The sequence below is a fragment of the Rhinolophus sinicus genome, linkage group LG10, assembly GCF_036562045.2.
Source record: "Rhinolophus sinicus isolate RSC01 linkage group LG10, ASM3656204v1, whole genome shotgun sequence".
NCBI classification, from domain to species: domain Eukaryota; kingdom Metazoa; phylum Chordata; class Mammalia; order Chiroptera; family Rhinolophidae; genus Rhinolophus; species Rhinolophus sinicus.
Window position 1 is genome coordinate 38,425,208 of NC_133759.1, and position 12,443 is coordinate 38,437,650.

The window sequence follows — 12,443 nt, forward strand, 5'->3', positions numbered from 1 at the left end:
ATTTCCTGCAATAAATATTATTGAATAAATGGTATTTTAATAATAATGTACCTACTGAACACATCCCTTGTGTTTGATGCTGAAGCGCCTCTATATTTAATCCCCTCAAACTCTGGGTGGTAAGTACTATGTTTACATAAGGGGAAACTGAGGCTCAAGCAGGGTAAGTGATTTGCCCCAAGTATTAACAGAAAGTGGGAGGGCTGGGATTTGAATCCTGGCCCCCTGACTTTAGAGGTCATACTTTTAAGCATCGTGCTGTCCTACCCTCCAGGAAAGGAGGATGAACAGACATTTCCTGCAGCAAAGGCTGAACTTGATGACTTGCTTTTGCTCTCTCAATCCCCATCCCAGCTCTTTTTTGGAAAATGAAAGATGTTTGTGTGAGCTTCTCACTCTCTTAAGGATACTATACTCCGAAAGCTTTATCGATTTCTTTTACTATATGGTTGCAATTTTGCCTGCTTCTCATAAACCCTCAAAAGCAAGCCTCATGAGGTCACGAAAGCTACTGGCAGATGAGATGTTCCTAAAACCTCTTTTTGTGCCTGATTTCTCCCCAGGGAGGTCCTTGCCCGACTAGCTGCCGGTGGCAAGAGGAATGAAAACTGCTAGGACTGTGCCTCCACTGACTTTCCTTTTATTATTTATTTGCTTCTTTATTTGCACTCCTTCTAAAAAGGGTGTGAGGTAGAATTTCCCATCAAAGGTAACCACCAAAATATCTAGATGAGAAAAAGTTGTCAGTAGTCCCCACCGAATAAAGGGAATAAATACTGAGGAAGTCTTGGGCTTCTCCAACAGAAGAAGCTTCCAGAAGCAGGTGTTGTGAGACATCTCTTACACACTAGCAGAAGTCAGAGAGCCTGGTGCTGTAGGGCTCACACCAAGGTCCCCATGCATAAAACCATTTTCTCCACTTTTTAAATCTGTATCTCTAAAGAAAAGGAGGATCCAGAGAGAGGAGCGAGGGAGGGAAGGAAAACACACTGCTTCCGTAATGCCATCTCTTGTTGTGAGGAAGCAGATTCCTCCATCATCAATTCCAGACCGCTTTTCTTGCTGAGAACAAAGAGAACCAAACATGTTCTAAGCTGCTGCAGGCGGAGGGTAGGTGCTGCATACAGGCCATGGGTTCTGTCTGTGGCTTAAGAAGGGCTGCATGGCAGCAATCAAGGTTAGCTGTCCGGGACATCCCAGATCCACCTGGCAAATATTTCCTGTGCTCTCAACTATGTGTGGAAAGACAAAAAAAAATAAATGTCACAATTCCTGCCTTTAAAGAGTTCCCTGTTACTGGGGGAGACAGGCACACAAATGGGTAATTTCAATATGATATCCTATAGGATTCATTGACACATTCTACCACTATCTAGCAAGCATCTACTCTAGCAATCATCTAATGCCGTAGTCTAACATTTGTGAGAGCACAGAGGAGGGTTTCTACCGAGACTGGAGAAATCTTGAAAGGTTGCATGGAGGAGGTGACAAGACAGGAGGGGCTAGAAAGGAAGCTCCATGCGGAAGAAAGAGCATGGTCAGACGCATGGTGGCATGAAACATTCTGTACCTAGGGCACTGCAAGGCTAATTGTGTGTGGACTGCTCCTCACAGCATTGTGACTTCCAGGTACACTTGCCAAAAAGGCCGCCTGTCCTCCAGTGGTTTATCCTTAAAATTGAACTTGGGGCTTCTGGAGCATGGGCTCTAGCAGCTCGTTAGGGAGGTGATGAGCCAGTCCAGACACTGTTCCTGGGGCCTATGAGGAAAAAGATGTGATTGGGTATGTTCTCTTTTATAGTCATTCTCGTCCAAATACCCTCCCGTGGCAAGTTCCCTAGAGATGAACCTCATAACCGTGGTGTGTAATCTCTGCTCAAGATGTAGTCTGAGAAAACCCCTCAAATGGCATCTGGTTATTATGGGGGTTGGGAGCTAAACCCATACTACATGGTTATCTGGAATGTGGCAAGGTTGCAGTGCAGGGAGATGTCCTCTGTGAACTGAAATTCTCCCTTCCTCTCCCAGAACAATATCGATCGGGGCCCGACTGCGTGCCATGCACACATTGTCACACGTGGTCCTCACTTCAACTCTGTAACGTCGGTGCTAGGGCCCCTATTTTACTGATGAGGTGCCTAAGGTTTGGAGACCTTCATTTACCTGCCCAAGAACTTCCTGACCTGACAGAGTCAAGCCAAGATCAAACTTGTGGTTGAGAGGATGCACTCCGACCAACTGAACCATCTGACCACCCGGGAGCTGAGCGGCAGCTCATTGACTTCATTCTAGTTGCAAAGGGTGCAGCTCGCTGGTCCATGCAGGAATCAAACCAGCAGCCCCGTTGCCCAGAGCTCGCACTCTAACCAACTGAGCCACCCGTGCGCCCCCACTTTTTCTTTCATGGCACTTAACCTCTGTGACAGGACAGCAAGGGCTTAGTCATCATCTGCCTCTCTCCCCCAGACCCACAAGGCAGGGATCTTTCCTGACTCCTTCACTGCTGTATCCTTGATGCGCCAAGCAGAGCCTGGTACACGGAAACCCCAAACAAATGATTTTTTCATGAATGAAGCCATCTGGCTGGCCCGTAAGCCCAGCCCTCTCCACTTTCCTGGTACTGCTCAAGACGGCGGCCAATGGCCCAGGGGGAGCCTGTGAGGGCCCCCCTGCTGGTTGCAGACTGACCCACAAATGCAGGACTAGCTGGGTTTCCGTACCTTGAAGGCAGGCAATTCCACAGATTTTCATTTCTACTTCAACAAAAGGATACTATCCAGCAACATTCTATGTGGCGAACATTTGAGATGCATAAATCAATAGCATCCGTAACTCACATTTTTTATTCAAATCCACTCTCCTACCTACAAGTCAGCCTTAGGGCTGCACAGACCTCTCAGATGTGGGTCCTTGCAGAACGTGGGATGCTCATTACTGTCAGCAAGCACTGTTATTGGTCACTGTGAGCGTCGCCTGCAATCGGCTCTGCCTTTCAATCACTGCTATTGTTACTTTAATCAATTTGTGTGTGCATGCACTCTTAGTATTTATTTTTGTTAATTGCTCTGTTTTGTGTGGTGCCATTTTGATTGTGATTTTATTCTTCTCCAAAACTTTTTCGTCTCCAAATTATTTTTTCCACTAAAAAGCATGGATAAGACTATCAGTCCTACTTAAGTGGGTCACAGTCCTGAATGTTTGGGAAAGAATCCTTGTACCCCACCTCATGACCTCATCATGTAATCCCCAAACTGCTGTGCTCTCTTTTGTTTTGGGACAAGACATGTGCTTCCTAAATATCACCACATTAGGCAGAAAGGGGAAAATGGGGCGAGGGGCACAACACTCAGAAACATTATCAATGACACATAAAAAAGAGAAAGAAGAAACATCACAATTGAACACAGGTTCGATGGCTAAGAAATATGTAAGTGCTACAACCAATATGGCGCTTTACCTTGAAGAGAACTGGCGTTTATGGAAGTGGGCATAAGAAAGGTTATAGCTTATTCATTGTTGTGGACAGGTGGAAGGAAGGTGTTCTGAGTGGGATGGAAAGTTGTAACCACAGGTGCAGGTGGGCAGCTCCTAACACAAGGTGACCCAAGTAGCTGGTGGATGTTTGAGGTGTGTATCTGTGTGCATTTTGTACATTCCTAAATGGCTCACTTCAGCTGGGTGCACTTTCTGCCTTCACCTGGTATTTCTCTGGGAGGCACCCTTGCCTAAGCAAATGGGAAGTACCCGTTATCTTCAAACTGTTCCCTAACGTATCAATTGTGTTGGAACAAATTTACATGTTCAAAACAAGTGTCATAGCAGAACCGGCTGTATCTGATTTACTTTCATCCTTTCTTTGTTTATTCAGACTGGACCAAGAGGATTGAGTATCAGCCTGGCTCAGGGAGTGTACCCCTGTTTCCTAGCATCCACCTGGAGACATGTGAGGGGGCCGTGTCCTCCATTCAGATCACCACAGAGCTGCAGACCAATTACATTGGCAAGGGATGTGACCGGGAGACCTACTCAGAGAAGTCCCTTCAGAAATTATGTGGTAGGTTTTTCCCTGTTATTGTTGTTTTATTTTTAATTGCTTTTAAATGATATATATATAAAGCCTATCTTATTATGTAATGAAAGAATCAGCGCCTCTCACCACATTGGTATATGTAACTCTCAGGTAACTATTAAGTTGACTTAGTATGGTTACAGAGAAAGCACAGCTTTCGGCATCAGGCACACCTGATCGTCCCCACCATTGACCAAGTGTGTGGCTGTGGGCAAGTGAAGTGACAAAGCCCCTATGCTTCATCAGTAAAACAGGGATTAATGACAGAATGTATTCGAGAGCACCAACCACAGGGCCTGAAGAAACACAAGTTTCCTTCCATTGTGGCGATTTATTGAGATACCTGACCAGGTACCAATACGAACGGTAGTGTCAGTCACCTGGGGAGAGGTTTGTCTCCTCCCCACAGGACCAGCTCCATAATTTGTGGGGCCTCGTGCAAATGAAAATGTGGATCTTATTACGAATTTTAACAACATCACAAAGCCTTAAACCAAGCTGGGGGCCCACAGCAAGCACAGGTCGCATGCCAGGAAAGCCTGCCTGGCTGCCCACACCAGAGAGGAGGGGCTTGGGTGGGGTGGCGGTGGGTGAAGTGAAGGTGTCCGAGTGTGGCGGAGAGGAGGCCTGCTGTCATTGGGCTTTGAGATGGTGCCACCAGGAAGGAGAAGGACAGAAATGAGGCAACAGGGCTGAGGGCGGGGTGCTGCACAAGGAAACTATGCTTTACTGAGCACCTCCTCTGTGCCGCCTGCCACTCTTCACATGCGGTACTTTATTTAATTCCCTCATCTTCACTGTGAATTTTCCACCTTTAAAGATGGAAAATTCAAGGCCAGAGAGAAAGCATGGCTTGTTCAAGGTCACACAAATAGAAAGTGACAGAGCCAGAATTTGAAGGCGGGTCTAGCAGAAGGAAAGTCTCTGTGGCTCAGTATCTGTGACGCCAGGCCAGGCCTCGGACGCTAGAATGTGAATCTCTCAAGTCAGCCTGTGGAATGAGCCGATGCTCGGTTTCAGTGGGAACGGTCCCACAGGCTTGGTAACCCAGACTCTCCACGTGTTGATGGGCCCCCATCACCCCCACCACACGTATTTTATTGATTTCTTGTTGTCTTCAGGAACATTCAGGAACTCACATTTGACTGCGGCAGTGCTGTGCTGAGCTTAGGAAAGAGCTCACTCTTACACTGGGCCTGTATTTAGGGATAACTACGTCTCCACAAAAGAAAAGGGAAATGGGGGAAATGGGGCGAGGAGCACAACACTCAAAAACAGTATCAGTGATGCGTAAAAAAGAGCAAGAGAAAAACATTATCACAGCTTTACACAGGTTAAACGGCTAAGAAATATGTAAGTGCTACAACAAATATGCACGTTACCTTGAAGAGACCTTGAAGAGATCTGAACACACAGTCCAGCCTGCCTCCCTTCCTGGTGACTCCCATCCCCCGCTACTGTCTTTGGAGCATTTCCTGCCCCCCCCCAACATTGCCCCCACATACACCTTCACTTACACTGCTCTTGCCCAAAGAACCATGTGAACATCTTAGAACTGAATGTAAAATAAACCCTGCCTGGGTATCACCATGTCCCATTTACCATGTCACCAGGCCAGCAAGGGAGGCCTGTGGGAATGCAGGCTTCTCCTCCAGAATGATGGAGCTGATCCGGGAAAACACGGCAACATCAATATTCCAAACAGCTCTTGCAGAAAATGGATGTAAGGGACCCGCAATATTCAGAACACTGCCCCCGGTCCTCTCCCTCACTCTGCGTGCACAGAAGCCATCGCAGACGACGTCGCACATTGAATATCCCATTTCACTCCCCATGCACCTTCATGAATTATGACTCAACTCGACCCCATGCCACCGTGCATTGCAGTCATTTCCTAAACTCCTCCAGGTTAGGAGGAGATGATGGAATCAGCTTGTTAAAGATCAGATGGGCCCAAGGGCACGTACTTGTGATTTGATTTTGAATGTTGCTGAGAAGAGATGAGATATAGACAGTGAGAAGGATTTTCTAAGGGAAGAAGGTTTAGAACAAAACTGCATCTGGTGTTCACACAGCTCATTCCTCAGGGCTGCCAGGTCATGTTGCAGGAAGGCAGGTTAATTCAGTCAGAAGAGCAGTTTCCCCCAAGGTACATGCGAGCTTGTCTCTTGTTCAGAGAGACCCTTTGTTGAGACGCCTGCGTGTCTTTCTGGTGACCTTCTTGGTAGTGCTACCCTCCACACCCATGGGAGCTCTGTCCCAGGAACCCTGATGCTCTCTATGCACAGGGCCATCCCTGCCTCCATATGAGGAGTCTGAGTCTCAAATTCCATTGAGGGAAGCTCAGGAATGAAGGGCAGAAGCAAATGAGTGGGACTTAGGTGCACATCTAGGGGGAGAGGCAGTGTCTGAGAGACGGAGCTCCTCAGGCCTGTGCTGTCTGCAAGCTGCGAGGGAAATTCAGGCTGGGTGGCGTCTAAAACGGTGTGCAGGTGGTAATTCCTGACTCCTGTGGGGCACCCTAGGTTCTGGAGACAAGCTTCTGTGTGTCTTCAGTGGATGGTCGACAAGTTTCTCGTGGGGTTTCACAACCAGGGAACTGCCATGACACTTAAAGCCTTGGCATTCATGCATTTTTCATGCTACTAATCTTTATTGACTTTGGATGGAAACAGGGAGACCAATTAGGGTATTGTTGCCACAGTCTAAGCGAGAGATAATGAGTTCTGAACCAGGGGAGTGGCAGTGGGGATGAGTTTAAGACAGATTCAGCAAGAGTTAATGATCCGTTAGCTGTCAGGAGTGAGAAGGAGAGAATCTAAGATGACCCCAGGGTGACCACCTAACTGGAGAGGGTGCCTCCAGTGAGAACTAGGAATCCAGGGCGAGAGCAGAGTTAGGGAGCAATGATGACTGTCCCCTGAGTAACATTCAGGTATGTGTGCCCAGCTCTAGCCCGATGCATGACCCTCCAGAGTACCTGCCCACCCGTCATTCTGACCCATCTCCTCCCGATGTTCTGCCTCCTCTGGGCCCATGCCTGGCTTGTTCTCGTCCCATAAGGCTTTGTTCGTGTTTTCTTCCTGCTAGGATGCTCTCTCTCCCCTTCATCATTCCAGACCTTTCCCTTGAGTCCGTCTTTTCCTGCCCTCTATGCTCACTGGGGAAGTGGTCCCAGGGTGCTTCCTGGGTGCCCTGGAGTTCTGGCATCTCTCCTGCGATGCTGCAGCTGTGTGATGACTCAGGCAAGGGTATCTGCCCAGAGGGGCACTGAATGTCTGTCTGGTCACTGTCCTCCTGCTTCCTCCTCCGGCAACCTCAGCTCCACTAGGAGAATGAGAGACTCCTGTTCAAGGGGGAGTCTGACAAGAGCTGGCACAAAGCCTGCTGTCAGGAAGTACCTGACCGGTGCAGCAGCACTTGAAATAGGCTCTTTGGTTCCAGTGAAGTACTGGACATCAGGCATATTGCTGCCGAAGGCTGATACACTGAGATACTTCCATTCTGCTGTGAAACAAAACCGAAGCAGGGTCCTGAACCCATTTCCCCTTCAGCTTGTGGGGCCGGACATAGCCTAATGGTCCCCCACTGCCCTTGCTTTACAAAAATGCAGGCTTCTTAGAGATGTTGAGGAAAATGCTTATCACTTCCTCTGGGTTCAGAGATGTAAGATGGACTCTGCCATCTCAGTACCAAACTCTCTGGACGTGAAGCATCACAGAATTGCCTTGAGTATGAAATGCATAGCGAAACCCTCAGTGAGACCTCTTGGCCAAATTAAATTTGACATTAACAACAGCGCAAGAAAAGGCCGAGTTCAGTCCCCTAAGTCACTACATATTACAGTAAATAGAAAAGTTGTTTGTGACGCACATGACCTTCAGAGCCCAGAGGCCAAGGGCTGTGCCTTCTCAGATCACAGGACTCCTGGCCGCTGGCCAGCCCCTCCTGCGTATGACAGCCTGGTCAGCTGTTTTGTTTGTGGAGTCAAGAACTGCGAGGACAGGTCTTGTTGAAGGAAAGGCCACAGAATGAGAGCGTGCTAGTAAATCAAGTGATGGCTCTGTCAGAGCAGTTCAGATCATTAGACATTAAGTTGTTCTCAGAATGTATACACTTGTGAGCCAGGAGACTTTCACAGAGAATTCACTTATTCATTCAAGTATTTATTAATTCAACAAATATTTGTTGAATGTCCAAATGCTGTATTTCTTGAGGTTATATGGAAGATAATAAGACCACTTCACAATTTGGTCTCCTGGGGGACACAGACATGTTGAAAAAGTTAAGTTCCTGTTTTCTACTACACCTTGCACCTTAATGAAACGGTCCTCGCCAAGAATCATTGTCGGAGGTTTTCATACCCATAGAATAGCCCAACTACAAGAAGCTACCGTCAGTTTCTCCAAGACACCCCTAAAGAATTAGAGCTTCTGGAGAGGAGTTTTAGTCCCCTGGTCATAGCCAGTGCTTCCATTCTCAGGGCGCTGAAGTGGGCCTCTTACTTTAAGGGAAATCGGTGCATGCCTATTGGGAATCAGATTAAGTCACTAATCACACATTAGCAAAAAGCTGCACACATTGACTCCTGGATGATGACAGTGGGCAGTGGGATTCTCTCTGGAAATGCTTATTGCTTTGAGATCTTTTATGCAGCTACCACACAGCGTGCCCTCCTATACCGGAGAAAAGGTGTTTTGCTTACAGTGGCCTTGCTCAGGCTGTTCATGTGATTGGGTATCCATGGCCCTGCTCCAGGAATCTGGCCGACCACCCCTCATCCAAAGCCCGGTTTACTATACCAAGAGATCCAAGTTTCTGATTCTAAGGCCTTGGAGGAACCCTTCTTGTCTAGGATTCCAGAAGTGGAATAACAGTCTGATTATAGGATCACTAGGTTGGAGCTCCTGAAAAGAAAACATCAGGAAGTCCTCTATTGTCCATGCTGCAGGTACACAGATGGAAAAATGGGAGTTGTAGCTGCTCATGTCAATCATGTATGTGGATTATCAGTCAGCATTGCAGGTTATGCTGCAGTAACAAGTGATCCCAAAATCTCACTGGCTTAAAATAACAAAGGTTTATTTATCGTTCTTACCACATGTCCTTCTTGGGTTGGCTGTGGCTCTGTTCCACGTTGGCTTTCCATGGGGATCCAGGCTAAAGGAACAGCCTTTATCTGGAATGCTGATGATCTCACGGCACATGGAAAAGAGCCATGGTGCACCACGGACTGGCCCTCTTGAAGGGCCTGATGTGAAACATGTCACTTGCACTCGCATTTCATTGGTCAGAGCAAGTCACATGGCAAAGTGATATCAGTGAGTCAGAGAAGCATGTTGAGAACAGAATGCACTCTACCACCACGCCGTCCTAGTAGGACGTTTGTCAAGAGGGCCTCCCTGCTTCCCTGAGACTCGCCACCACTGAACAGCTCCACCCACCAAAAATAAATGACTTTCTATTGGGTCCCTAAAGGTAGGACCCATTTCTATGTGGTTCATTGATGCATTCTCACCACAGTGCCTGGCATAACTTAGACATTACATAAACATTTATTAAAATAATATGGAGTTGATATTGCCGATTCTGAGAATATTCTATAGAATGAGGCCTCTGTCCTTGATTACAATGGTTCCTCTCCCTTGAAACGCTCTTGTTTATACCCATCCCTTTCCATGCCGTGGTGGACCATGAGGAGGCATGTCCATCACCATCGCCACAGTCCCACCTTGAAGTACTAAGGACACTGCCCACACCAAGACCATCCAGAGCAGAATGCAAACCCTGCAAGAAGAAGTCCAGACAGTGACCATTGCCCCAGACTCATTTGGGTTCTCACATCACAGTGTGCCCTGAAATCTACCCCATTCACCCCCATCTTTATCTACATGCTGGCTTAGACAGGCTCCCCCACCCCGGGAGGGCTCAGGGACCTTGAATAAGACTTCACCTCTGATTCCCAGCCCTCCACGCTCAGGCTGCAGCTGCTGTGCCCCAGGCCAGTGTGACCTCTCAGCAGCCTGAGACCTTCGTGGAGGAGTTCCACGGAACGTCTGATACACCCTGATATGCAGACGATGCCAGACCATTCTTGCAAGTGATGTATTTGTTTACTCACTGCTCTCTGTGGAATCCATTGGGGAGAGAAAAGAGAAGAACTTTTGGAGAAAGCAAATCTCTCTGTTTGTTTAAATGCACCAAGAAATGAAATACAAGCTGTTAAGTTTGTGGAGTCTGCACCATCTGGTTAATTGCAGCGTGGTGCTTTCCAGTAGGCAACACCTGTAGATTAGGCAGGGTGGCCTGCGGCTCCCCTTCCCAGGGAAGACAAGGGAGCTGTACTCGATGACCTTGCCAGGGTACATGCTGCCTTCAACGTGCCTTTCTGTGGACAGCCACCTGTGTAGGGAGGTGGGTCCCTGGGGACCGGGCCATGCTTGGCAGGATGCTCCTCTGTGTTGTAGGAAGAACATTAGCTATGTCTGAGAGCTGGACCTGGAAGTAGCGAGCTGTGTGGCTGTGTGATCTTGGTCAAGTCATTTCCACTGCCTGGGTCTCAGTTTCCATGTTTGTAAAATGTGCAGGAGACTACAAGATCACCCTCCAAGTTCACTAAGGTGGTGCAGTAGGGAGGTCTCAGAGGAGAGGAAAGAGCTGTAAAGTCCTAATGATGGGCCCTACCAATGGGAGTCACTGAGCCTCAGGTTTCTTATCTACAAATTGGGATCATAATAGTATGCACCACATAGCTGAGTAACTAAGAAAGAGCATTCAAATACCTAATTCAGGTTTGGCACTCAGTGCCCAAAAAAAGCTTCCTAGGAAAATAATAATAAAGACCTGTAACTATGAAAAACAAAGTTCTATACATTTAGGATATATGACCGAGGCTGGCGTTTGGCAAATGCAACCAGTTTTCCCTCCCAGTCTCTTTGTGTCTCCCCCTATCACCCCATACATGTACTTGCATTACACCTCTCTCCTTCCATCTAAACCTGTTGGGGCGGGGGGAATTACAAGCAGCCCCTTCACTAGTCTATGGTGCTAATTGCATTGTGAATTCTACAGGGATATTTGCTTTTTAACAATGGCAAGGTCCTTAGCCAAAAAGAAACCTCGAGTTGTGGGGTTTTGAGCCCTGGCAAACCCAGCCCTGGTTCCACCATATGGAGGCCGGCCTCACACCTCTGCACTGGGCCCACTAGATGGCCTTGGCTGCACTGGCTTCAGCTAGAAATCAGGAGCTCTGAGTGTTCAGCCTGCGTCTCTTGTCCCCTGAAGTTTCAGGAACAAACACACACTCTGTGTGTGCCCCATTGAACAGGTGGTCTTCATGCTGGACAAACCCTGGTGCCAGAGCCAACTGAATTATGGATCAGAGAAGCTGTGGCCATGTTGTATTGTTCTGGGGGTTCTAAGAAAATCAACTTGTTCCAAAACAATATGTGTCTCCCACTCCCAAACCACCCCCAAATCTCTACCTGCTGCCACTTTGGTAGATTTCTTTCGTTCAAATATCTATAGAGGGTGATAATCCCTAAGGCTTTGTTAGTCATTATAACATTAGTGTGAATTAATTTACCAGGTAAGTAAAATAGATACCAAATGAGGCTGTATGTAGGCATGAGATAAGAACAAGTAGGTGTGGGTGAGAGGTGTGGGGCATGGACCAGAGGCTGGGTGGGCAAGCTCACATGAGCATTGGGTAGATGCCCAGAAGCATCTGGGTATCTGGATGGCAGGAAAGGCAGTTTCACACTTTAATGGAGTGTCTACTGTGTGTCAGACATGGTTCCAACCCCAAACTCTCGGAAATGCGCTGTAAATAATGCCGGCAGGGCTGCCCATAGTTGCCCTTGATGAGCATAAGCTGCAAGGTGATGCAGTGGGAAACCGAATTCTCCCACCCTCTCAGACCCTGCAGTTCCCAGCGGCCTCTCCAGGGAGAGCCTTTCACTGCTAACGGAGCCTATTTTTCACTGAGCATAACCTTCAATTGCAAGCCAGTGCGTGCTCTAGACCCCCGGTCCGTTCCAAGGCTGGAGGGAAAACTGGTTGGGTATGTTGGTCATTTTAATCACAGATATTTGTGGTGGCTGACCTTGGAACCCAATCCCTAGGTGAGGTGAGGCTCTGAAATGCAGAATTCGGAAGTCCAATGATCCCTGAGAAATGGCAGTTAATGCACCTAACCACTGTCCATTAAACCCATCAGCATTTACAGCTAGTCCAGGAGAGCACCCACACCTGTGGCCCCCACACCAGGCAAACCTTAGACTCCCCGGCTCTTACTCCCCAGTGGTGTCAGGAAGCCCCTGGCCTCCTCCTTCCCTGAGTTGCTGAGCCTTCTCCCGTGGGGAACATAGAGATG

The 12,443-nt window shown here is 47.9% G+C and overlaps 1 protein-coding gene across 1 annotated transcript in view; it reads left to right on the forward strand.

Annotated features, from left to right (window-relative positions):
- The window catches only part of CLSTN2 (calsyntenin 2), a 570,678-nt gene that overhangs the window by 459,233 nt on the left and 99,002 nt on the right, over window positions 1–12,443 (forward strand). Inside the window, exon 6 of the mRNA XM_019747346.2 lies at window positions 3,869–4,054. Coding sequence (XP_019602905.2) covers window positions 3,869–4,054 — 186 coding nt within the window. The remainder of the gene's footprint in view (window positions 1–3,868; window positions 4,055–12,443) is intronic.